Genomic DNA, 25,115 nt, shown 5'->3' with positions numbered 1-25,115 from the left:
GTTGTTGTTTGTTTTTGTTTTGTTTTTTTTTTCTAGGCAGGGTCTCTCTACATGTCCCTAGCTGTCCTGGAATTCACTATGTAGACCATGCTGGCCTCAAACTCAGAGATCTGCTGTGGAATAATCCTCTGCACACTGTGCAGATGTGTTGCTCTCATTGTTAATAAAGAACTGACTGGCCAATAGTTAGGTGGGGTTTTTGGGGCACAGAGAATGCTGGGAAGAAGGAGGGTGGAGTCAGAGGAGTCAAGAGCCGGAGGTGGAAGAAGCAACATGGGAAATTCACAGATGAGGTAAAGGAGCCTCAGGGCAGCACATAAACTGATGGAAATGGGTTAATTTAAGTTGTAAGAGGTGGCTGGAGGGGCTGGGGATTTAGCTCAGTGGTAGAGCACTTGCCTAGCAAGTGCAAGGCCCTGGGTTCGGTCCTCAGATCTGAAAAAAAAAAAAGAGGTGGCTAGAGACAAGCCTAAGCTATTAGCTGAGCTCTTACAATTAATAATAAGTCTCTGTGTGGTTATTTAGGGAGTGGCTTCTGGGATGGAGCTGCTTGGTGGTCTAGATGGAAAACTCCACCTACAGAGATCCACCTGCCTCTGCCTCTCCAGTGCTCTGATTAAGGGGTGCTCCATCTCACCTGTAGCAATATCTCTGAGTTTAAAACCTTAGAACATAATTGGTCCCTACATCTCCATCTCTTCCTGGGGATCCCCCTTCCCCCCCTAAAAAAAACCCAAGAATACAAACAATGTTGGCAGTAAGGGTTTTATTAGGGAGGTGAGTTTGGCTTTTAGGAAAAGAAGGCTAAGGGACCTCAGTGACTCCAAGGAGGCCCTGGCCCTAAGTCCCCTGGGGCCAGTCCATAGGAAGGCACTGTGGCAGTTAGGTTCAAAAGGACGTTTCGTTAAGAGTGTTCTTAGGAGGTGTCAGGGGAGTCCCAAGACCTGTGGAGGGTCGAGGGGCCGGGGTCGGTGGCCGCCGAGGCTCTGGTGCACCCCTCACCAGCTCCTGACACCGGTCCACAAAGCTTCCTGCCCCGCGGCGCCGGACCTCTGCCTGCGGTGGGCTGGGGCTCCCTCTATGGCCCGACAGTGAGGTGTTGCTGGAGGCTGAGTGGAGACTGAGAAGGAGGGAAACTCAGTGTCCTCCTGTGTCACCATGCTGTTTCCATTGCACAGAGAGGGGAATGGAGTTACAGCTACCTGGTAAGAGAGGCCCTAGGTGAGGGGCTGGGGAAAGCGCCTCGCGAGGAAGCCAAGGGGGCCAGTTCGCACTGCTCCAGCTGGCCCATTAACTCTTCTTCCGTCAAGCCACCTGCTGGGGTGGCAAAGAAGCAGGGTCAGGGGTAAGATGGGGGCCACAGGCCAAGAGCAACTGGAGGTAGGGGAGAAGAAAGTGGTGTAGAGATGGATGGGCTAGGGTCAGAGGCTAAGGGAGAGAGCAGGAAAGCAATGCTAAGAAAGGACCCAAAGGGAATGGCAGTGGGACCAGAGGGCAGGGGCCTGGGAAGGGAAACCATGGCGAGGGTGGGTACTGGGACAGGATTGAAGTGGGGCAGGGAGTACCAGGGGCTTGGCCCAGGCCATCCATGGCGGTAGTCAGGTCCCACATGGCCAGGCTGCCGTTGGCCTGGCCGGTAAGCAGGTAGCGTCGGGGCCTGGAGCCCAGCCGCCTCGAACCCTCACACTCCAGCACTGTGAAGGCAGTTGTGGGCGAGCCATCCACTGAGCGCACGGAACACACCCTGTAGGATGCAAAGGGTCAGGAGTCATCAGCCTGGTCCCTCTCCTCACTGTCTCCACCTCTGAGCATTCAGGTCCTGCCCTGTCCCTACACTGCCCACCCCGATCCTTATCCATTGCCATCATTGTTTGTTTTGTTTGTTATGAGACAGGGTCTCATGTAGCTCAGGCTGGCCTGCAACTCGATAGGTCGTTGAGGATGACTTGGAACTTCTGATCCTTCTGCCTCCACTTCCTGAGTGCTGGGGTTATAGACATGTACCATGCCCTGTTTATTCAGTACTGGAGATCAAACCCAAGGCTTCACGCATGCTGGGCACGCACTTCTACTGACCCACTCTCCCGACTAGGCTGCATCCCCTGCCCCTTTGATCTGGTTTCGCTCCAGCATCTCTGATATTGTGCCCCTACCCACAGTCATGTATCCCTGGGGCCTCAGGACCCTTCCCACATCCCATGCTTACCTCATCAGTTGTATCTGCCCCCTCCCACGGGTCACCCAGCATCTCTCAGATCACTGTCTCATCCTGTCTTCCACCAGACACTTGGCCCAATGTCACCCCGGCTTTTGACCTCTTGTCCATCCCCTTGCACAGGCACAGCTTCCTGTGCACTCACCCTACACAAGGACCAGGCCCGTTACCCAGTGTGGCTCTCCCCAGCCTTGGCACATGTTCCGTTCTCAGCAGGCATTTCTCTCCCTTCCCGCTTTCTTCTGTTCATTCCTACTCAGCTTCAGGTTTCTCTGAAGAGGCCACACCCCGAGCAACACTCCCAGGCCTCCTTTTCAGGCCACATGATATGGACTCCTATAGCCTCCTGTGTGCCCATCCACTACTCACCCTCTGTATGCAACCCAACCCACAACCCTCTGCCAGCACCCAGCCCATCCCGATCCTCTGCCGGCACCCCATCCCGTCCCGATCCTCTGCCGGCACCCCATCCCGTCCCGATCCTCTGCCGGCACCCATCCCGTCCCGATCCTCTGCCGGCACCCATCCCGTCCCGATCCTCTACCGGCACCCCATCCCACCTTGACACTTTGCCTGCAGCCCCTTCCCACTAGACTGCCTGGGCTGTCTAAGGTCCAACACGGTGACCTGGGGTTTCTCCAGTGTCATTCTCACACACATAACCCAGAGGCCCACTCACCCTGTGGCCTCTGCCCTTTCAGAACCCCTTTGGGGCCTCCTCCCTGGTCCTGCCTCATTTGGTGGGACAGTACTCACCGCTGCCCAGTGGAGGAGAGCCGTACAAAGAGCTGGCTGGCATTTGGCACCACCTTCTGGATGAACACCTGCTGGTCATCCCGTTCACCATAGGGACCTGGGTGGGCAGGGGCGGGGTAAGGGCCACAGGGTCCACAGGGCCTTCACACCCCACGGCACTAGCCTTTCTTTCTCCATTGCTGAGCCAACTCCCAGACCTAGATCCTGCTCCCAGGCTACTGCAGTTGGACAGAGGCAGGCAGAACTACGGGCTTGCAAAGACCAACAGCATTCGGGCCTGTCCGGAGATGGTGAGCGGGAATCAATGGCCGGACAGAGTGGGATTGGCTGGGAGTACAGAGGTCAACGGCAGGTCAGGGGAAGACAAAATGAAAGTGAACAAGGGTTAGTAATTAGTGCAGCTGGAGGGCTACAGAGCAGCTAAACCGGCAGGCAGAGGTCTAAGGCGCCACCGGGATCCCGCACGGCTCAGGCAGGTCTGTGGGAAGGAGTCAAGGGCCGGGGATCAGCAGGTACCAATGTCATTGCCAGCACTGCAGCCTCCGTAACCGTCGGCCGACTCCAGCGCCAGGATCTTGAAGGACGCCAGCGGAGTGGACCCGGGCTGGGTGGAGATCATGCCTCGAAAGCGGGTCACAGACCACGTCCGTACATGGTTGTTGTCGGCACAGACTAAAGAGCAGAGAGACAGCTGAAGGTCAGGCCTGGCCATGTTACCAGCACAGATCAACCCTCCCGACCCCTCAGCCTGAGCCCTTTCAGGGGTATCAGGGCCCAGCTGCTGAGTACACCCCCTCCGGGGATTATCTATGCTGGAGTTCAAGATGCCCAGAGATCCCATCAGCTCTGCCTCAGAAGTGGTTTGAGTCTGATCATGTTACCCTGTCCACGGACCCACCTGGGTCCTTGTACTTCATCTCTTTTCTTAGCTTCCTGATCTTGTCCAATCCCTACAGCCACATCCCACGCTCAGCCGAAGCAAGGATGTCAACACTGGCCACGCCCCTCCTCCCACTCTCCCCACTGGTCCACTGGAATGCTTGTCCCTGATGATCTGCACCTGTAGCCCTTCATTTCTGCTCTAAGGCGCTTGGCCTCAGACAGGCTTGTCCTGCATCAGCCCTCAATGACCCTCACACACTTGAAAAAGAAATGTGAAGGAGAGGTGTGGTGGTACACACCTGTAACCCCAGTGTTTGGAAGGCTGGATCCAAAGGATCCTAAATTCAAGGCTAGCCTGGGCTATGTAGCAAGATCTTATCTCAGCCAAAACTCTAAGGGCTGGGGTGATGGTTCAGTTGGCAAAGTGTTTGCCGTGTGAGTATAAGAGTCTGAGTATGGAGATGTGTGCTTGAAAGGTGCTGGGAAGGTGGTGATGAGCAGGTCCCTGGGACTCTCCAGCCAGCCACCCTAGCATATGGGCAATCCTCAGATCCCGTAAGATTCTTCAAAAACAAGATGGAGGGGCTGGAGAGATGGCTCAGCGGTTAAGAGCACTGGCTGCTCTTCCAGAGGCCCCGGGTTCAATGCCAGCACCCACACGGAGGCTCACAACTATCTATAACCCCAGGATCGGACACACTCACACAGGCATACATGCAGGCAAAACACCAATGCACATAAAATTAAAAACAAATAAAAACAAAACAAACAAACAAACAAAAAACCCAAGATGAAGGGAGTAGAGAGACCGCTCAGTGGTTTAGAGTACTTGCTACTCTTGCAGAGGACCTGTCAGCTCCCAGCCCCCATGTTGGGTGGCTCACAACCAGCTGTCACCCCATCTCCAGGAACACTGACACCCTCTTCTACCCTCTGCTGGCACCTGCACACACAGACACATAATTTTCTAAAATCTCTTTTTTTGTCTGTGTTTGTTTTTGTTTTGAGACAGGGTTTCTCTGTGTATCCCTGGCTGTCCTGGATCTCTCTCTGTAGACCAGGCTGGCCTCGAACTCAGAGATCCACCTGCCTCTGCCTCCTGAGTGCTGGGATTAAAGGCATGCGACACTACTGCCCGGCATCCACTTCATGACCTTGAATACTACTTGGTGACAGTCTGTTTACTTATTTATTTATCATGGGATAAGGATTAAACCAGGGGCCTTTTACAGCTCTGCATATGCTCTACCACTGAGCTTTCTGGCCCCACCTGTGAGCTTACAGACAGACGAGGGTGCATAGGAGGCCAGAAGACAGGGTCAGATCCTCGGGGACTGGAGTTATAGGTTGTGCATCACTGTGTGTGTGCTGGGAGTTGAACCTGGGTCCTCTAGAAGGGTGGCTGGGGATTTGAACTCAGGTTCTCATGCTTGCCCAATGGGCTGTTTATTGACTGAGCTCCCAGTTTTTTTGTTTTGTTTTGTGTTTTTGAAAGTCTTGCTAGGTAGCCCAGGCTGGCCTTGATCTCAAGAGCCTGGTGCTTCAGCCTCCCTAGGAGTAGATTACTATATATTTACTTCTCCCAAGACTGGTCCTCTTACTATAAACTTGCTTATTTTCAGTTTTTAGAGATAATCTCATGTATCCCCACGTTGGCCTCAAACTCACTATGTAGCTGAGGATGATCTTGAACTTCTGACCCTCCTGTCTCCACCTCCAGTGTGCTGGGATTCAAACTCAGTGCTTCTTAGTGCATTGCTAAGAAAGCATTTTACCAGTTTAGCTACATTTCCACACAAGGGCTTACTCTGTAGCCCAGGCTGGCCTTGAACTGTAAGTGATTCTTCTGCCTCAGCCTACTGAGTGCCGGGATTACAGACCTGAGTCACTGTGCCCATTACAGTCATCCTCCATTTCTGGGATTCCCACCCGGGGGTCTCCTGTTACCTTCAGCCTCAGGGAGCTGTCTCTCCACACAGCTGTCCCCACTGCAAGCCCCCTCCTCCTGGCTCCCCGCCCCCAAAGCTGTCCCTCCTGCAGGGACCCACCTGAGATGAGGTGCTTCTCTGACAACATGATCTTGGTGACAGGACTGCGGTGCACACTGAAGGTCTGGAAGAGCTGGGGTCCGGAGCCCACAGTCTCAGGGTGCTGCACGATGACCCGCACGACCCCTGAGCTGGTGCCATAGGCAATCTCAATCCAGTTCCCACTGTCACCTAGGGAGAGGCCAACAACAAAGAAAGTCTGTCGTGGAAACAGAACCAGGGCCGAGAGGGTGAGAGACAGGAAGGGAAGGAAGCAGGTCAGGGAAACACGAGGGGGAAAGAGACAGAAAGAGAGACAGAGACAGAGAGACACACACAGAATATGAGACTAAGAAGGAACACAGGTGGGGCTGGAGAGATGGCTCCACGATTGAGAGCCTTGGCTGCTCTTCCAGAAGACCTAGGTTCAATTCCCAGGACCCACATGGCGACTCACAGCCACCTGGAACTCCTGTTCCAGATCTAATCCCTAATATTGGACTCTTTGGGCACCAAGCATGTACACAGCATACTTACATACATGCAGCAAAACACTCACACCCACAAAAAACTAAATCTTTTTAGAAATTCCAGAATAACATGTAAATAGAGAAGAAGAAGAGCGCCCACCTCCCAGTGTCTAAGGGGCTTCACTGACAACTTTTCATTTTGAGATTCTTGAAACACTTTTCTTTTCTTTTTTGGTTTTTTTTTTTCGAGACAGAGTTTCTCTGTGTAGTTTTGGAGCCTGTCCTGGAACTAGCTCTGTAGACCAGGCTGGCTTTGAACTCACAGAGATCCATCTGTCTCTGCCTCCCAAATGCTGAGATTAAAGGTATGTGCCACCACCGCCAGGCGAAACGTTTTCTTTTTTTGAGACAGAGTCTCACTATGTAGCCCTGGCTGGCCTGGAATTCAATATATGTAAATCAGGCTGGCTTAGAACTCATGGAGATTCCCCCTGCCTCCGCCTCCATGAGTGCTGGAGAGATTCTCAGAAACGAAACAGAGCTCCGTAAAGAACACAGGTAGGTAAAACACAGTGCCAGCATTTTGTCATAGGCAATGTACTTGTAACCCACATAGTAACATGGATAGATATTAAATCTAGGAGACACAGAGAAGAACCGAGGGCTAGCCTGTGATTCCAGCACTCAGGAGGCTCAAGCAGAAGGATGGGGTGGTCTAGAGTTAGAGGCTAGCCTGCACTACAGAGAAAGCTCCTGTCCTTCCCACAAAGGGGAGGGGATGAGGGGAATCAAGGATCCTTGAACATGGATTTATGTACTATCTGGCGTGTATCCATTCTCTTGGTTTTATGAATTATGCAAATGTCATGTCCCGATGGGAGATGGGAAAGACACAAAAATTAACTACAGCGGCTTGTTGTGGAGAGGCCAGCAGCACCTGAAAGAGGGCTAAACAGAAGCAGAGCAAAAGCACATGCTGAAGAAATGAGGACTAATGTGCCCCCTTCCTGAGGAAACCATGAGGCATGCCACACAAGCAGGGACAGAGCTACAGGCCAGGTCTGGGGCTGGCCGGTGGCAGCAGTGATGGAGGCTTCCTCATAGCTTACTGGTCTTGGGGGTGAGGTAGACGCTGAGTGCAGTGACCCCATCCTCTGCCGGGTCTCGGTAGAGCTCGCTGACGAGGAGGTCATTGTCCTTCATCCGCAGGGGGAATTTCTGCACATCTAAGTGGGCAGGCAGAGGGGGGGCCGATTTGTTGGAGGCTCCCACTCCAGCCCACCCCTCAGACTGCAGGAGGACACTGCTCACCTACGTAATAGATGGAACCATTGCTGCAGCCCAGAAGGAGGAAGGAGCCGGCTGCATCATAACTGGTGATAGGCTGGACCTCCTGGACCTGGGGCAGGAAGAGGCAGTAGTGTGGAACCCTCCTGGCATCCCTGCCTTTCTCCCACAGTGCCCATTTCTGTGTGCCCAGCCTGACCAGGGCCTGAGCCTCTCCCTTCCAGCCTTGCCAGTTGTCCTCTGTGTCTACCTGTAACATCACAGCTGTCCCTGTAAGATCACGGCTCTTCCTGTAACATCATGGTTCTCCCTGTAACATCATGGCTGTCCCTGTAACATCACAGTTCTCCCTGTAACATCACGGATCTCTCTGTAACATCACGGTTCTCCCTGTAACATCACGGATCTCTCTGTAACATCACGGCTCTCCCTGTAACATCACGGATCTCTCTGTAACATCACGGCTCTCCCTGTAACATCACGGTTCTCCCTGTAACATCATGGCTGTCCCTGTAATATCACGGCTCTCCCTGTAACATCACGGCTCTCCCTGTAACATCACAGCTCTCTCTGTAACATCACGGCTCTCCCTGTAATATCACGGCTCTCCCTGTAACATCACGGATCTCCCTGTAACATCACGGATCTCCCTGTAACATCACGGATCTCTCTGTAACATCACGGCTCTCCCTGTAATATCACGGCTCTCCCTGTAACATCACGGATCTCCCTGTAACATCACGGATCTCCCTGTAACATCACGGATCTCCCTGTAATATCACGGCTCTCCCTGTAACATCACGGCTCTCCCTGTAACATCACGGATCTCCCTGTAACATCACGGATCTCCCTGTAACATCACGGCTCTCCCTGTAATATCACGGCTCTCCCTGTAACATCACGGCTCTCCCTGTAACATCACGGATCTCCCTGTAACATCACGGATCTCCCTGTAACATCACGGCTCTCCCTGTAACATCACGGATCTCCCTGTAACATCACGGATCTCCCTGTAACATCACGGATCTCCCTGTAACATCACGGATCTCCCTGTAACATCACGGCTCTCTCTGTAACATCACGGCTCTCCCTGTAACTGGCCTTAGCACTTTCCTCTCTATCTTAGACTGTCATTAATTCCTTGGCCCTCTTCTCTTGTCTGTTTTTGTTGAGTTTTTAAAAACTATTTTCTAAGATCATGTGTGTGTGTAACTGTGCATGGGTGTGTACACATGAAGGTGGGGACCCACAGAGGCCAGAGGATCTAGGTAGGTGCTTTACCACTGAACCGCACGCACGCACCCCCAGCCCCTCACTGGGGGGATTCTAGGCAGGGTTTCTCTGTGTAGCCCTGGCTGTCCTGGAACTCGCTTTGTAGACCAGGCTGCCCTCGAACTCACAGAGTCTACCTCCGAGCGATGGGACTAAAGGCATGTGCCACCACACCTGGTGCTCCATGGCCTTCTATCCCACACCCACTGTAGGGTTCTCTGGCTCTCTCTTCAGGTAGGGTGAAACAGGAAGGAGCCCCTGGGCCTGCACAGTCCAGACACTTGAGAGGAGGGAGGCAGACTGTCCAAACTTACCTGCCAGTGCTTGGTCACAGCGTTCCACACCCCGATGCGCCCTGTGTGGCTTGTGGCAATGAGCTGGTTCCCAACAAAGAACAAGGCCTCCACTGGTACACCCAGGTGGAAGACACCTGCAGGGGTGAGGCAGCAAGGAGAGGCTGGAAGACACTTGCAGGGGTGAGGCAGCAAGGAGGGGCTGGAGGGCTCAATGGGAGGCTGGAAGCCCACTGCAGGGATGGGAGTAAGGCAGCAAGGAGGGGCTGGAAGACACCTGCAGGGGTGAGGCAGCAAGGAAGAGCTGGAAGCCCACTGCAGGGGTGGGTGAGGCAGCAAGGAGGGCTCAATGGGAGGCTGGAAGCCCACTGCAGGGGTGGGCCGAGACAGCAAGAACCCAAGAGCCATGGGTTGTGTTGGGAAATGGAATCCCCATGGCAAAGAGGATTCCAGGAACTACACAGAATTTTTGATGGGCGTGGAACTCTAAGGGCAGGTAGAATTCTAACAGGCTGAGGTTTCCAGAAAGGCTAAACTCTCCTATTGGGTAAAGGGCTATGACAAGTGAGGGCTGAATTTTGTTATTATTGTTTTGAGTCAGGGTCCCACGTAGCCCAGGCTAGCCTCTACCTTCTGTGTGCTGGATTACAGCTGTGTATCACCATATGCAGTTTATATGGTGTTTGGATTAGATCCAGGATTTCATGCATGCTCCTCTCTATCCAGACATATAAATAAATATATATAAAGATAAAATATAATCAGTGTGTTAACTGAGCATGATGGCACTTGGTATTGCTGTGGTCCAGAAAACAGGAGTTGAGGACAGGAAGACCTGGAATTCAAGGCTTGGACTATATGGTAAAACCTTGTCTAAGGCAAAACAAAACATTCAGGATTCTGAAGGTCTGGAACATTCTCTCACAGGGTAAAGAGATTGACTAGGGCATAGAATTCTTATTCTTCTCACATGGGCATCCAGTTTCATGGGTTGGGTTATTTCAAGATTACAGAGTTCTACCGGGTTCTAGAAAAGTCTGGAGGGCATACCTATCTCAGAGCCACCACCTTGTGCCTGCAGAGCCCACAGAAGAATCTCGCTGCCAGTGGCTGCAGCCACCATCCTGTCATGCTCACCCAGAGCACCGCTGAGCACCCGAGCTGAGAGAGCCAGGCGCTCAATGGGCCAGTCCAGACGAGGGCTGGGAAAGGCTAGCTGCCAGCCAGAGGCTTCCTTCAGCCTGTGAGATGGGGGAGATCAGCAACCCTTACCTCAGAGCCTCCCACAACCCCATCCCCATCCTCAGCACCTGTAACAGACGAGAAAGTGGCTGTAAGCCACAGCAATCCAGTTGTGGTGACCGCAGACCAATCGCACCATCCCTGGCTCTTCCGGTTGGCCTTAGTGGTAAGAGAGGAGACCAGAGCAGAGGGTCACAGGGGCCCACTGGCCCTGACCTCCTAAAGGACAGAAATTTAAGCTACAGCTGGTGATGCAGGCCTGTAACCTCAGTTAGTTTGGCTATTGAGACAGAAGGAACACAAGTTCAAGGCCAGTCTGGGCAACTTAGTGAGACCCTGACTCAGAACAGCCAGTAAAGAGAAGGCTGGGGGCAGGGGAGTTGTTCAGCATATAAAAGCAGTTCTGGCACAAGCCCCACAACCTGGGTTCAATCTCCAAAACCCACATGGTTCCCTCTAGACTCCACAAGTGCACTGTGTTATGAGTTCACTCATGTACACAATGATGATAATTAAATATAAATAATCAAATAAAAAAGAGGGCTCAAAGAGACCACACCATGGTTCACATTCTAGCACTCAGGAGGCTAAGGCTGGAGGACTGGGTTGCTTTGAGCTCCAGGCCAGCCTGGGCCAGAGTGAGATCCTGATTCAAAACAAAACCAAAAAAAAAAAGAGGCTACACAGTACCAGAATGTATGCTCTAGGCTCAGTCCCGAGCACAACACACATGCAAAAGTCAGACACTTACCTGATGGGGATGGAGGCGCTCTCTCATCCAGCATTCGGCCCAGCAGCCCTGCATTACCCAAGTTGGGGGGCATGGTGTTGCTCCGTCGAACAGGGGCTGGACGTCCCCCTACTTGCTGGGGCCCCACTAGGCTGTGCCGGTTTCTCCGCTTCACTGGGAATACTATCGTGAGGAGAAATGGCAGTCACCATAATTATAATCATGGTGGGCTGTCAGTCTATGAATACTCAAACTACAACAGGCATGAATTCCTTGTGTGGGGCATATATAGTGTCCTGGGGAAGGTATTCTGTGGTACCAGGATATGGCATTCAATGACCCAGAAGCCTATTACAGAGAAAGACCAAGTTTGGTGCTGCTATGATAGTGATACCTTTTCATTATTTGCTAATTTTAGCCAGGCCTGGTAGGCAGGTCTGTAATTGCAACTACTTGGAAATCTGGAGCTGGAAGATTGTAAGTTCAAGGCCAGGCTGGGCAACTTAGTAAGACCCTATCTCAAAAAAAAAAAAAAAAAAAAAAGAGTAGAAGCCTAGTGAGATGTCTCAGTAGGTAAAGGTGCTTGCCACCAAGCCTAACAATCTTGACTTTGATCCTGAGACTCATGTGGTGGAAGGAGAGAAACGATTCCTGCAAATTGTCCTCTGATATCCATACATGTCCTCCCCATGTGCCCCAATAAATAAATACATACATGTAATAACTATTTTTTTAAAAGTAAAAATAGAGAATAGAGATAGGCTATAGCTCAGCAGTAGAATATATTCCCAGACTTTACCCGGGAAGGGCTGGGGGTTTGATTCAGAAGTAGAACACATGTCTAGAATTCCCCAGTCAAGGTTTGGGGGTGTGGCTCCATGCACAGCACCTGCCGAGCATGCACAAAGCCCTGGGTGCGAACTCTATACTATAACAAATATATAATAAAATAAAGACTATAATTACAGGGGCTACAGAGATGGCTCATGGGTAAAGTACTTGCTATATAAGCGTGACTCAGGGTTTGGACCCCCAGAGCTAGGAAAGTGAACAAAGATGGATCCTGACACTTTGCTTATAAGCCAGCCTAGCCAATTGGTGAATTCCAGGTTCATTGAGACAGGGTCTCAATAATAATAATAATAAGCTATTATTATTTATTATAGCTATTATTATTATTTATTAAAATTTTGGTTATCTTTCCTCCTAAAAGAGAGACACCCCCCCCTTGGGAGACAGAACATTGTTCTGGCTTTTTGCTGTGGTGTGTGCTTTGAAACAGGGTCTCCGAGTACAGCCCTGACCGTCCTGCCATTGGATATGTAAACCAAGCTGCTCTCCAACTCAGAGAGATCCGCCTGCTTCAGCCCGTGAGTGCTGGGATTAAAGGCGTGCACCACCATGCCCAGCTGTTCTGTTCAGGCTTTATTCTCATGATTTCACTGTATTTGTGGTATAAAGTTAGTATGATAAAGCTTATATTTCAAATGTTTGTTTTTTGTTTCTTTTTTCTGAAAAACAGGGTGAAACTTAAGAAAACTCAGGCGACACCTCCCATCAGGTTCTAGTGCTTGATTCTGAGCTCTTACAAGAACTGCACTGCTTCATGGAAAACGCTGTTTCCCATTTCCTTTCCAAGCATCTGATAAAGAACTACAACTCCCAGTGCAGCTTGGGACTGCAAATACAGGTATCTCAGGGTTTGTAGCCCTATGGGAAATGTAGTCTTTAACCCAATCTCCCCCTCACCAGCATCTATTGGGAGTACCCACCTGGAGGAGGTAGATAACCATTGAAGAGGACATTTCCACAGGAAGATCGATCCAATTCTTCCCTTACCTGCAGGCGACGAACTGCAAGGGAAGGACTCAACACTTGATCTTGAGGGATAGATACTAAGGCAGACCCATGTCCCTCTCCCCATTTGGTTTTCCACAGAACTGCCAACTCCTTCAGAGTCAGACCCAAATCCAGTGCTCTTAGCTCTTTCTGACTGAGGGAGTCAAAGAGGTAGAGAATGCTCAGGAAGTAACTGAGGATGCTGATGGGGGATGGGGGGAAGAAGGGGTGGGCACTTCCACTTACCCAGTGGAGTGAGCCCATAGAATTGGGCTTCATGGAGGAGGCTGGAACCGTGGATACCCCTAGGTAATAGAAGAGACTCGGGGTAAAAGTCTGGGGTGTAGGAGTGGGCAGCAGTTATGAGAAGGCTTTTGAAACTGTGCTAGTTTTGACGGGCTTAAGATTCTAGGGAGTTTGAGCGTGGTGCATACCTGCCACCCCAGAACAGGGGAAGTAGAAGCAAGAGGATCAAAGTTTGAGGCCAGCCTGGTTTGGATTGAGATTTCTAGGCAACCAGGGCTACAGAGCAAGGCCTTGTTTCAAACAAAAAAGCAAACAAACAAATACATAAAATACTTTTAAAAAATCTAGGGAACAAAGATATGAGAGGTACAAATGTGTGCATATATTTGGAGGGGTGATGTATAACATGATCAAGCCTGAAAAATGGAACAAATGAACATTCAGAGAAGGGGACTTATATGGTGGGGGAACTCACCCCCTTACCCATACCAACCTGGGGTCTAACTCTTTGGTCCGCAGGAAGTTGAGGATGGGGGCAAAGACAGTGGGGTCCCTGTCGATGAAGATCTGCATGGGGGGGGGGGGGATGGCAAAGACCTGGAGTAAGTAGGAGGTCCTGTCCCTCCTCCCACTGGCCGTTCCACTTTTGATCTTGCCCTACTCACAGCTCCGGTCTCATCTTTCAGAGTTGAAATGCGTCCGCTCAAAAGACTAGAGGAAGGGGAAACCGAGGAGGTGTCACAAGCCGAGTTGCGGAGGTGAGTAAGGGTGGAAATGAGTCTCCCCACACCCTCTCCTTTCATCCCCTCCTACCCTCACCCCTAACCGACTCTCCTAATCACCTGGAGAAGAAGGAGTCTGGGATCCAGGTGAGCGTCTGGCGAGAGGTACTGAACCTGGGCCGTGAGAGGAGAGGAAACGGATGACGGGGAGCTGAGTACCACTGCCTCCTCCCGTGCGATCCACGCACCAAATCTTCCCTCCTTTGGCATTTTTTTTTTTTTTTTTAATCCAAGTGCCAAGCCTCCAGCACAGGGCGGAGCAATCCTTGATGGACAGGGTTTACCACCCCCACTCCCAGAAGAGGCGGGTATCCCGCCTGGGTCCCGTAGGATGGGGCCTCAGGAATCTCCCACACTCACCGCTTGCCCCCCACGTTCAGATGAATTACTTCCCCGGGGGCTCCACGACTCGGGACCCCTTCCGCTGCAGTCATCGCAACAGCCATGGCCCCCCGGCGAGCCTGCCGGCCTGCACCCACTTCCGGGTGTGCACAGACCCCGCCCCTGACGCTTGTTCATTGGTCTAGAGGCTACAGGATTCTCTGACGATTGGACAGAGCACTCGCTCATCGCAATTACGTTCTCTGACTCTTCAAAGCCGGGCGGTCTTTCCTGGTCTCGACGGGACTCACCTCTGGGCTGCTTTGGGGTAGTTTAATAGCGTCCCCCTATTTCTGGATTCCCTTATTTAGGTATACCATCTAGGCGATTCGTTGAGGAGTACGTGTGCAGATCTTGAAATGAACCTACACCAATGCGTAGGTACATCTAGAGTCTAAGGTCTTCACAGCCTCGGCCCGCACCAGCCCACCCTCCAATCCTCTCATATACGCGAAGAAACCAACGTAGACCGTCAAAGCCAAAGGGTTTATTATAGGTACATACAGTGTGCGCCTGCCACACCGCCCCGCACCTCCGGCCCTGGCGGCGTCTCCAGGCAGCCACTGGGGCTGCCTGTAACCCTGATACCCCCACTCCCAGGGAGGTGCTCCAGCCAGAAGCATGCAGGGGGGAGGGCTTCCCCACCCCCTTCCCCTCGGGAAGTGGCATTTACAGCTGGATGGGGGAGGAGAGAGGAAGACAGTTTTGAACTTTGACTCCCCTCCTATTAAAAGCCTTCGCGGATGCGGGGCGGGGGACGGAGGGGGAGGTCTACATTTTTGCAAAAATAAACTAAGTCAGGAATTAACCGCATGGCGCTGAGATGGCGGGTGCAGGGGCTAAGGACCCCTTCGCTCCCTCTTCCCAGACAGATCAAGGCAGCATTGGAAGTGAGGTAAAGGCAGGGAGGGAGCGTGTCCCCTCCCCACCCCCTAGCACCCTGGATGGTCCAGGGGACCTCACCAGCGCCCCCGTGTCCATCCTTAGGGCGGAGAGGAGGCCAACGAATACCACCACCTCCCAGATCCTTCGCCACTCCAGCTTCTTGGGGCAGGATCTGACGATGGGGCAGGGGGCTTGGCTCAACTGGCTCCCTGCCCGTCCCCACCAAGCTCAGTTATTGCATAAAAAGAATGGAGCCCCAGCACCTGGGGTGGGGTTGGCGAGCGGGAAGGGACCGAGATATGGCTATAGGGACAGCAATCCCCCACCACCATTTCTTGGAGTGCAGGAGAAGTCCCTTCCATTCCAGGGCCCACCATGACACATCCGCAGTCATTCCTGCCCTTGCGGATAAGAAGGTGTCTTTGTGTCCACAGTGCGGAGAGGAGGGGCGAGGAGACTTGTCAGACTCCAAGGGGGGAGGGTACCTGGAGTCACTTCCGGCGCCCGCTGGCCCTACGCTCCCCGCCCTCACGCTTGGGGTTGCCCTCATCTGTGGATGATGTGGTAGGTAGTGTCTGGCCCCAGCGGGCGATCTCGGCATGTTCTGCTACTGAGCTAGCCACAGCCTCCAGCCAGCCATTCATCTCCTCCTGGCGGAACAAGCAGGACAGGTCTGTATTTGGAGGAGGATCTCAACCACACTTCCCTCCCTGGCTTCTGCTGCTTCTTCAGTTATCCGGGTAACACTGACAGTGAGGTTAAGGGGACTCCTCTCTAGGCACTTCTGTGGATTTATTCACTCAAACAGAAGCAATAGCACTATCTATAAAACACCCTCCCCACACACTGAGACAAACAACCCCAACGAAGGGAAGCATTGAGCAGAAGCTTGCAGAGCCCTGACAGTTACCAGGCCCTGTGCTAATTGGCCTCCATGCATCAACTTACTTCACTTTTTATAAAAGCTCTGAGATAAATTATTGTGGGGCCAGAAAGAGAGCTCAGTGGGTAAGGGTACACTGGAGCAGAAGGAGAGGGCTGACTTAGGCGGTCCTCTACCTCCACACGAAAGGCATAGTACATGGGCACCCACACAGATACTCATGAATACACACACACAAATAAAATGTGACTGAGCAGGGTGGTGGGACACCCCCTTTAATCCCAGCCCTTGGGAGGCAGAGGTAGGAGGATCTCTCTGAGTTTGAGGACAGCCTGGTCTATATAGAGAGAGTTCCAGGACTACATGGAGGAACCCTGTCTCAAAAAAGAAAAACAAAAACCGGAACTGGAGAGATGCTCCATGATTAAGAACACTGGCTGCCCTTTCGTAGGGCCAGGATTCCATTCCCAGCACCCACCCAGAGGCTCACAAGTGTCTACGACTCCTCTTTCAGGGGATACACCACCCTCTTCTAGCCTTGGTGGAGCACCAAGCAGCCACACAGTACACATATATACATACAGAAAAAATAAAAAATAAATCTTTTTTAAAAATTAAAAAGGATCTTTAAAAAAACCACCTCACTCTTTCATTTGTGTGATGTTTGAGACTGTGTTGGGGGGCGGGGGCTTGTGCTGTGTACATGTGTGGAGGCCAGAAGAGGATCCAAGCGTCCTACTGTATCACTCCCAGCCTAATTCCCTCCAGGCAGGGTCTCCCAGTGAACCTGGAGCTGGGTTCACCAGCTAGTGCCTGTGAATCTCCTGTCTTTCTTTGTCTGCTACAATTATGGGGTTATATATAAGTCCATGGGCAGCCATGCCTGGCTTTATTTGTTTTTTTAATGTGAATGCTGGGATCCAAATCATGTCCCCAGCTTGAACGGCAGCCTTCTTACTGAATCATTTCTCTAGCTCCTCTAAGGGGACATTGGTTACACATCACACCAACTCTCTTTAGCTCAAAAAACTGTGGTGCTCTCCACCCCCAGCCCAGTGCACTCAGGATAAAATCCCCCCCAATGTCCCCCCAGTACCCACAGATCTAGCCCCTGGGAACCTTTCTGGGACCATTTGCCTCACCACCACTGTGCTCCTGCAGCTGGCTGTCATAAGCCTTCGCAAAGCTGCCTTTTGGGTTGTCTCTATGGGGGTCACATACCTTCCCTTCTTTTAGACAAGGTACCCCAGGCTGGCCTCAAGCTCACTCTGTAGCCCAGGATTGCTCCTCCTGCTTCCACCTGCCATTTGCTAAGATAACTGTGATCACTCCCTTTTTTTGGTGGGGAAGGGGGTTCAAGACAAGGTTTCTCTGTGTAGCTTAGCTGCCCGGAACTCGCTCTGTAGACCAGGCTGGCCTCAAACTCAAGAGATCTGCCTGCCTCTGCCTCCTGGGTGCTAGGATTACAGGTACCCACCACCATCACCTGGCCTCATTGTGTGTGTGTGGGGGGTGGGTGTGTGTGTGTGTAGGTGTGTGTGTGTGTGTGTATGGGTGCCCTCAGAGGCCAGAAGAGGGTGTTAGATCCCCTGGAGCTATAGTCACAGGGAGTTGTGAGCTGCCCCACATGTGCTGAGAACCAAACTTGAGTCCTCTGGAAAAGCAGGGCGTGCTCTTCCTAACCACTGAACCATCTCTCTAGAGCCTTGATGACTCACTTCTAAAGTTACTCCTACCATCCTTCCAGCCTCCTCAGTGGCCATGGCAAAGAAGATGGACCTAGCTATTAGTGGCACCAGGCACCTTCCCTGATCCCCATCACCCCTGTCTCATGAAGCTCCTCTGGGCTCTCACTGCTTTCCCATTATCACTCTGATAGGTCTGGCCTATGTGGTTCCTTCTACAGCCCCAACATTTGGGTTCAGGAACCAGCCAAGAAGCTATACCACTTAGAGATCAACCTATACGGTGAAAGGACCAGATCTTACCTCATCTTTAGCCTGGAGCAAGAACTCACTGCCATCCTGGGTCCTGCAGGAGACACAGGACTTCAGGGATCCTGAGGGGCCCAATCCCTCTTCCCATCATCCATTGTCCGTCAAGGGAACCAAGAGCCCACTGGGGAAATAAAGCAATGCAGAGAACCCCCTCCCTTCCGCCCGTGGGAAGGACTCACTGGAGCTTGAAGACATGCTTCTTTTTCTTGTAGTCACTAGCCACCTCGCTGGTGGCTTTGTGCAGGCTGAGCAGCGGCTCCCCACCATGTGTGCCCCCCGATGCTGGCCCTTTGGCGTCCTTGTAGAAGCCTAGCTCCCCCTTGCTGAGCACACAGTACAGGCTCACCCATGACCTGGGGTGATGAGACGGTGATAGGCAGAGCTACAGAATTCTGCTTGGGAACTGTTCATCATTACCATCACAGAATTATGCAGGGTCTTGCTACCTCTGGACCGTCCTATGTCTGGCCCTTCGTCCTAGCTTCTTAGGCCAGGCTGTTCCTGTTCTGGGAGGTGTGGCTAGGGCCCCCAGAACCAAGAGTTTGCCTAAGTTGGCCCATGCTGGACTAAGCCTTGCTTGTCTCATTTCATACTGACTTTCATAAATGCAAGATACAAGCTGTTAGGATAGGGATAAAACCAGCAGTAGGTAGGATCCTTGCCTAGAACCCACTAGTGAGGAGCTGGGGTGATGTCTCAGTGCAAGAACATAAGGCCATGGGCTTGATCTCCAGTCCTGAAAAAAATTAAACTGATTCCTTTACAAGTCCTTGTTTTCATTCATTGGTCTCATTTTCCCTTCAAAACCCCCTGCTTCATTCAATAGTTCTCATTTCCCCACCCTTCGCCAAGTTCCTTCAAGGAAGATGTATTGCTCTATAGTTTGAAACAAGATCTGATCTCAAACAGCCAAAGTCCCACTCTAGGAAGACATCCCCAGACAGGAAAATAACATTCAACAAGGTGTCCCTGTTCATTTCCACCTTGGTCTAGGGACAAGAGAGAAACAATGAACTACAGTCAGCACCAGCCAAGTCTGATCCTGCCCTGTTCATTTCATGTCTTGGGTCTAGATCTCACTATACCCTTTTTGACTCTACCTGTCCCACATTCTGCATCTCAGTTGGACAAAAATATATTGGACAAGTACAAGATGAACTCACTCCAAAAGTAAACACGCACGCACCCAAACACGTACACGCAAACGGGTTAGGGCCTGAGGAGATGGCTTGGAGAATAAGGCACTTGCAGCCAAGCCTTACAACCTGAGTTTGATCCCAGGGACGCACATGGTGGAAGGAGAGAACCGATTCCCACCAGTTGTCCCCTGACACTCACACACAACTTCCGCCCCAACACAAATAAATGTAATTTAGACAACTTAAAAAAAATCCGCTCATCTGGAACACTGAGACAACTTCCAACACTCCAGCAGGTCTTCAGTTGAGGCTCTGTTCCTTTTCAGACCTCCATCGGAAATTTTATGAGTGGAGGTTGTGAGGTATGGGGTGTGGGGGATCCATTCCGCTCACTGATTGGATGCTATCTTGAAGCTCCAATTCACACCCCACTGGAATCATCTAGATTAGACTCTACCTCCAGTTGCTCTTTAGCCATAGTCCACACCTGCGGTGGTCGCTGAGATTGAGTCCCAATTTATTCACGTTAGGGGCACTTCTGTCACCCTCCCATCTCGCTCGATCCACTTAGCTACTGGACACTCTAAAGTTCGACCACGCCCCTCCCCTTCACGGGTTGGAGTCTTTGAATTTGAGCCCCGCCCCTCCTCCTGCCCAGCTACTCATTCATGAAACACCCCGAGCAGGCTCCCGGCCATCCAAAGCCCCGCCCACGCGCTCACCGGTTGGACGACTTGCGGTTAGCGTCGAGCTCGCGCTTGCGCAGAAGGAAGCCCTCGTGCTGCACTGTGTGAGTGGGCGGAGGCGGAGGAGCGGGGGCGGAGCCTCCCTGGGCAGGGGCGGAGCGCGAGCGCCGGCTTCCCCCGCCCTCACCACCCTCTCGTGGCCTCGGCCGCCGGCGCGGCTTGGGCCGGTCCCGTGCCCGCGGCCGATCGGGCCGAGGTGTCCGCTCGGGCGGCTCAAGCCCGTTGGGCAGGCGACCGGGGGGAAGTTCACGAGGCTGAGGCAGCGACGGCTGTGTGAATGAAGGGAGGGGGAGAGGGGTACTGTCCATGATGACTAGGGGAGCATCCTGCTCGGGGAGCCTTAGGGCCAGGGCTCCCATCGGTCTGCAGGGCCACCTATCTTGGAGGGCAACATGCGAAGACTCTCAGGGCTGAGGGGGGACCCCTTAAGTTTTGGGAATGGGTCATTCGAATTCAGACTTTGGAATTCTGGCAGCTGGGAGGTAGGGACAGGGTCTAAGGAGGTAGACTGTGCATAGAATTTCTGTGTGAGGAACCTTGGCGTGGTCTTTTGTGTAGCTAATGAGGAAACTGGAAAGCCCACAAGGCTGGAGAAATAGGGAATCTAAAGTAGATGGGGGAGAGTTTAGAGTCTAAGATGTATGTGTGGAGGGTCTGGGTCTGCGGCTCCGTCTTTCTAAGGGAGAATATGGGGCCTCAGCTGACTGCAAGGTCCAGGGAGGAGGATGGGCCTAGGTCACGGTTGCTTCTGAGATCCTGGCCACTAAGAGGGCTTCTACCCCCACCCGTCCCTGTAGCTCAACTTACCACCCCAGCAGGGAGTCCAGGGCCGGCCTCTTTCTCTTGCAGTTGCTCCACAATGTCAGCTAGGGTGGCCTTCCTGGAGAACAAGGGCAGAAGACCCAAATGAGATGTAGTACCTTTTGCTAGGGTCCTACTTGGCTGGACAGAGAAGCCTCCATACCATGCTCCTGCCCACAACTCAGCGGTCTCACACTTGTGTGTGCCTTGCACACCGTGGGTGTTCCTGACTCGATGTACAACCAAATCCCTCTCTTCAATTTTTTTGTTTGACTTTTTTCGTATTTTTATTTTTAATTTTTGTAAGTTTATATAGGTGTGTGAATGTTTTGCCTGCATCTATATATGTGTATCACGTGGGTGCCTGCTGCCCTCAGAGAACAGAGGAAGGGCATTGGATCCCCTGGAGCTGGAGTTCCAGGCAGTTGTGAGCTACCCTATGTGGGTGTTGGGAACCAAACCCAGGTCCTCTGGAGAGCAACAAGTGTTCTTAACCACTGAGCCACCTCTTCAGCGCTTGATGGATTTTAAAAAAAAAAAATCAGGATCTGACCTCTGGCCTCCCTGAGGATAACCTTGAACTCCTGCTCCTCCTGCTGCTACCTCCCAAGGATAGGAGTACAGGCAAGGGCCACCACACTCCAATGACTTGTTTGTTTTAGAGACTGAGTCTCAAATGTAACCCTGGTGCTCAGTATTGCAGAGTTGTTGGTCTGGGACTTGGTCCTCCTTCACACCTAAGGGCTGGGATCACACACCTGAGTCACCACACTCTGACATCTTTTGAGGTTTGTTTTCCTGAGACAGGGTCTTTCTGTGTAGCCCTGGCTGGCCTGGAATTCTCTGTAGACCAGGCTGGCCTGGAACTCACGGAGATCCGCCTGTCAGTGCTTCCTGGGATTAGAGGCGTGCGCTACCACCGCCTGCCTGCCCTTTGAGTTTCAAGCAGAGCCAAAGGCAAGCTGGTGTCTTCGAGCTTTTAAACATAGTGTTGTCTTCTCTACACATCCCCGCGAGCTTCCAAGCCCCCCTGGACTCTCCCTCCCGGCTCTAAATGTTTTGGGTCTTCACTGTCTGGTGATAAGTCTGTTTCTGTCACTGATCCTGGGCCTCCCGCCTTGGCCTCGGAAATGCAAGCACTACAGGCTGCAACCACCAGGCCCCCTTGAGCAATTCTGAGCCCAGAAGCCCGGCCCTTGGGCCCTCGAGACCACCGCTCTCCCTTCCCCGAATACCTTGGTTACAGAGGTCCTCACCCTTTGACCAGCTCTCCCCTGGTTGGAGTCTCCTGTTCGCTGGACTCCTGTCGCTCCAACCTCCGCTCCCGCCGCTCCCGCCGCCTCTCCATCTGCTCGTAGCGACCCAGAGTAAGGCTGTGTGGTGCCTCATGGTCCGCGGACTCCTGGCGCTCGGGACGCCGCCTCCGCGCAGCCTCCTCTGGTTGTTCGGTGGACTCCTGGCGTTCCGACCGTCGTCTCCGGGGCAGCTCCTCCGCACGATCCGCTGACTCCTGGCGCTCCGGCCGGGGCCGGAGCTGCTCTGTCACCGCCGGGGTCCCAGGGGTGTCCGTCGTGTCCAACGCTGCGGCTGTTGGGGCCGCGGGTTCTACCCTCCCCGAGGCCTCAGGTAGCCGGTCAATGCGCGGCTGGAGACGCTCGGGCTTGAGCTCCTGGCGCACATACCCAACCCGGGTCCGCACCTCCGCTGACAGCGTGTCCGAGGCCCGGCGAGCCAAGGGCTCCAGGCCCCTCTCATAGCCCCCTGGACGCAGCAAGGGCGCCGCCTTGGCCGCCAGCTCGGTGGGGTCCCCAAAGAACTTGCGCCCCAGCAAGGGGGTGGGTGGCTGCTTGCTCTGTTCTGCCTTGAGTTTCTCGATCTAGGGGTAAAAAGGTCAGGTCAGGTTGGGGAATGGTACTGGGCGCTCTCCCTCACTGCTTAACTTAGCTCCTCGGTTTTCAGCCACTGCCTGTTCTTGGCCAAGACCAAATTCCTGTTCTTTCCACAAACACCCAACACCCATTAATCTTGTAGGGGTGTAAGGGTCTCGCCTTTCTCCTCTCTCTCTCTCTCTCTGTCTGTCTGTCTGTCTGTCTCTCTCTCTCTCTCTCTCTCTCTCTCTCTCTCTCTCTCTGTCTTTCGTTCTCTCTCTCTCTCTCTCTCTCTCTCTCTCTCTCTCTCTGTCTCTCTCTCTGTCTCTCTCTCTCTCTCTCTCTCTCTCTGTCTCTCCCCGCCCCCCCCCCCCCCCCGCGCTCCTCTCCCCTCCCTTCCCTTCTGCTTGTTTGGTCTTTGTTTTGCGGAGGGTTTTGTGGCGGGGAACTACACGGAAGACAGGGTTTCATGTAGCCCAAGCTGGCTCCAAACTCTATATTACTGAGGATGACCTTGAGCTAACTTCTGATCCTCCTGCCTCCACCTCCCAAATGCTGGGAATACAGATGTGAGCCACCACATCTGACAGCTGAACAATCACTTTCTCTGGGTGCTTTTCTGACAACCCTCCCCACCCACATCTTCCTTAACAGTCCCCCTCAGGACCTCAAGGTTTTTAATCACAACAGGTCTTTTCATTCACAGTATTCTTCAAGTCTCATAGTGGACTCCTCAAGACCACACCAAGGGCTTCTGGGCTTCCACAGCCCCCTCAAATTCCCCCACCTCATCTCCCCAGACTCAGCCTATTTTCATCAATCTTGACCCCCCTTTTCGCTTGTTTTTTTTTTTTTTTGTTTGTTTGTTTGTTTGTTTTCAAGACCAGATTTCTCTGTGTAGTTTTGGAGCCTTTCCTGGAACTCTCTCTGTAGACCAGGCTGGCCTCGAACTCACAGAGATCCACCTGCCTCTGCCTCCCGAGTGCTGGCATTAAAGGCGTGCGCCACCACCGCCTGGCTTCTGGGTTGGTTCTTAGCTGTCAATTACAGGTCTGTCCCTCACTTAAAGCCCAGTAAGGATCTATGTCCCGTTGTGCCCAGTGTGGGGCTGGGCACCCAGAGCAGGTGCGTCAGCCTAATATAGAGAGCTGGTGGGTGGGAAGCGGGATCTGGGGTCTGACCGTGGTCAAGCGCCGTAGAGAGCTGAACCTCTCCTCCCAGGCTGCCGCTGCCTTTCGGAAGGCCTCGTGTCGCCGGATAAGCTGCTCCACCTCGTCCACACTGCTGCCCAGCTCCCGGCTCTGCAGGAGTGGTTCCTGGGCCGTCAGCCAGGCATCAGCCACCACGGCCTCCTGAGCAAACTGGTGTACCTCCAGCACTGGGGACAAGCACAGGGGCTGAGGCACCAGGAGAGCCTCAGACCTTTCCCTGGGGTGGGAGCTATGGTTTTCATAGCTCATTTTATGAGGTTCTCGATATTGCACCCAGGGCTTCATGCGTCTAAGCCAACGCTCTACCAGCAGAGCTACACCCCCAGTCTCTGGGGCTACTTCTAAAGGTACCTATACCTCCCCCACTGATCAGCCATCAGGAGCTCAAAAGCAAGGCAGCCCCCTCATTCGCCTTCCCAGGCCCATAGGTTTGGTCCTGGAGACCCGAGGGTGGTGTGCAAAGCATGCTCCTGTCACTTGTCACCCTCTGGTCTAGGCCCGCCATGCTGAGGGACGCCCCCTGTGCCCCCAGGCACTCGTGTCTAGGCCCTCACTCACTCTGCTGCAGCCACTCCCAGTGACGATCCCACTTCTCAGACACCTCCTCCTTCCGGGTTCCCAGCTTGTCCAGCTGTGCCTGGATCTGGGAGTGTGTGGGTGGGGTGAGAGAGGCATGGGGTACGCAAAAGGTAGGAGCAGAGAGGGGACGCCCCCCATGTCCCTCCCCCACCTCATCGGCCATGGCACTCTTGTTGTGTAGTAGGGAGCGCCCCAACTCCTGGCAGGCCGTCAGCTCGGGCACACGAGCCTCCAGTTCAGTCTTCAGGCCCTGGTGGTAGTTCATAAGCACCTCCACCGATGACACGTCCCTGTGGTGGGGAGGGGACAGGGATCTAAGCCGCATGCAGCCACCCTTAGCCTGCCCCTTAGATGCAGCTCCCCATGAGCACATTCACACTGCTGTTCTACAGAATCCCAGGACAGTGACCTGCTCTGGCCAAGTTCTGAGGGTCCCGGGGTCTTCACGAATTCAGTGATTTGAAGGTGCCAAATTTTTGCTTTAGTGCACCTGGAGTTTCAAGTTCAATTTTCCTTCCTTCTCCTTCCCTTCTACAGGGTCTCGAGTAGCACATGCTGACCTGGAACTGGCTACGTAGCTAAAG

At 52.9% G+C, this 25,115-nt stretch overlaps 2 protein-coding genes across 6 annotated transcripts in view; both read right to left on the bottom strand.

The window, feature by feature from the left end:
- Window positions 1-751: 751 nt before the first annotated feature.
- Window positions 752-14,788, bottom strand: Shkbp1 (SH3KBP1 binding protein 1). Of its 2 annotated transcripts, none has more exons than XM_059279532.1 (18): window positions 14,402-14,788; window positions 14,102-14,155; window positions 13,925-13,970; window positions 13,753-13,826; window positions 13,260-13,318; window positions 12,947-13,027; window positions 11,196-11,357; window positions 10,513-10,603; window positions 10,253-10,443; window positions 9,224-9,339; window positions 7,662-7,749; window positions 7,460-7,576; window positions 5,902-6,072; window positions 3,488-3,643; window positions 2,972-3,068; window positions 1,566-1,744; window positions 1,203-1,314; window positions 752-1,120 (listed from the first exon to the last, which is right to left on the bottom strand). In XM_059279532.1, the coding sequence occupies exons 1-18, from the start codon at window positions 14,485-14,487 to the stop codon at window positions 889-891; spliced, it is 2,112 nt and encodes a 703-aa protein (XP_059135515.1). In that variant the 5' UTR covers window positions 14,488-14,788; the 3' UTR covers window positions 752-888. The 2 variants fall into 2 exon arrangements, with proteins under 2 accessions (XP_059135515.1, XP_059135507.1); XM_059279524.1 differs by having other exon boundaries at window positions 1,203-1,317; window positions 14,402-14,632.
- Window positions 14,789-14,887: 99 nt separating this feature from the next.
- The window catches only part of Sptbn4 (spectrin beta, non-erythrocytic 4), an 87,766-nt gene continuing 77,538 nt past the window's right edge, over window positions 14,888-25,115 (bottom strand). For 2 of the 4 annotated variants that reach the window (XM_059279487.1, XM_059279505.1), the window contains 9 exons: window positions 24,683-24,821; window positions 24,511-24,595; window positions 23,923-24,119; window positions 22,130-22,749; window positions 20,880-20,952; window positions 20,049-20,341; window positions 18,367-18,540; window positions 18,179-18,221; window positions 14,888-15,957 (listed from right to left, as the gene is read on the bottom strand). In XM_059279487.1, coding sequence (XP_059135470.1) covers window positions 15,799-15,957; window positions 18,179-18,221; window positions 18,367-18,540; window positions 20,049-20,341; window positions 20,880-20,952; window positions 22,130-22,749; window positions 23,923-24,119; window positions 24,511-24,595; window positions 24,683-24,821 — 1,783 coding nt within the window. In that variant the 3' untranslated portion in view covers window positions 14,888-15,798. The remainder of the gene's footprint in view (window positions 15,958-18,178; window positions 18,222-18,366; window positions 18,541-20,048; window positions 20,342-20,879; window positions 20,953-22,129; window positions 22,750-23,922; window positions 24,120-24,510; window positions 24,596-24,682; window positions 24,822-25,115) is intronic. The other 2 variants (XM_059279497.1, XM_059279511.1) reach the window with 2 other exon arrangements.

The sequence above is a fragment of the Peromyscus eremicus genome, chromosome 1, assembly GCF_949786415.1.
Source record: "Peromyscus eremicus chromosome 1, PerEre_H2_v1, whole genome shotgun sequence".
In the NCBI taxonomy this organism is placed as follows: domain Eukaryota; kingdom Metazoa; phylum Chordata; class Mammalia; order Rodentia; family Cricetidae; genus Peromyscus; species Peromyscus eremicus.
Note: the sequence above shows the minus strand (reverse complement) of the source record. Positions and strands in the feature narration are given on the sequence as shown.

Bases quoted from the DNA above. Each gene is read 5' to 3' on its own strand.
- Shkbp1 (XM_059279524.1), bottom strand. From the start codon at position 14,487: ATGGCTGTTGCGATGACTGCAGCGGAAGGGGTCCCGAGTCGTGGAGCC. The intron at 10,604-11,195 runs GTAAGTGTCTGA...CTTACCACTAAG, and splicing joins AGCGCCTCCATCCCCATCAG to GCCAACCGGAAGAGCCAGGG. The intron at 9,340-10,252 runs GTATGCCCTCCA...TCACCCCTGCAG, and splicing joins AGGTGGTGGCTCTGAGATAG to GTGTCTTCCACCTGGGTGTA.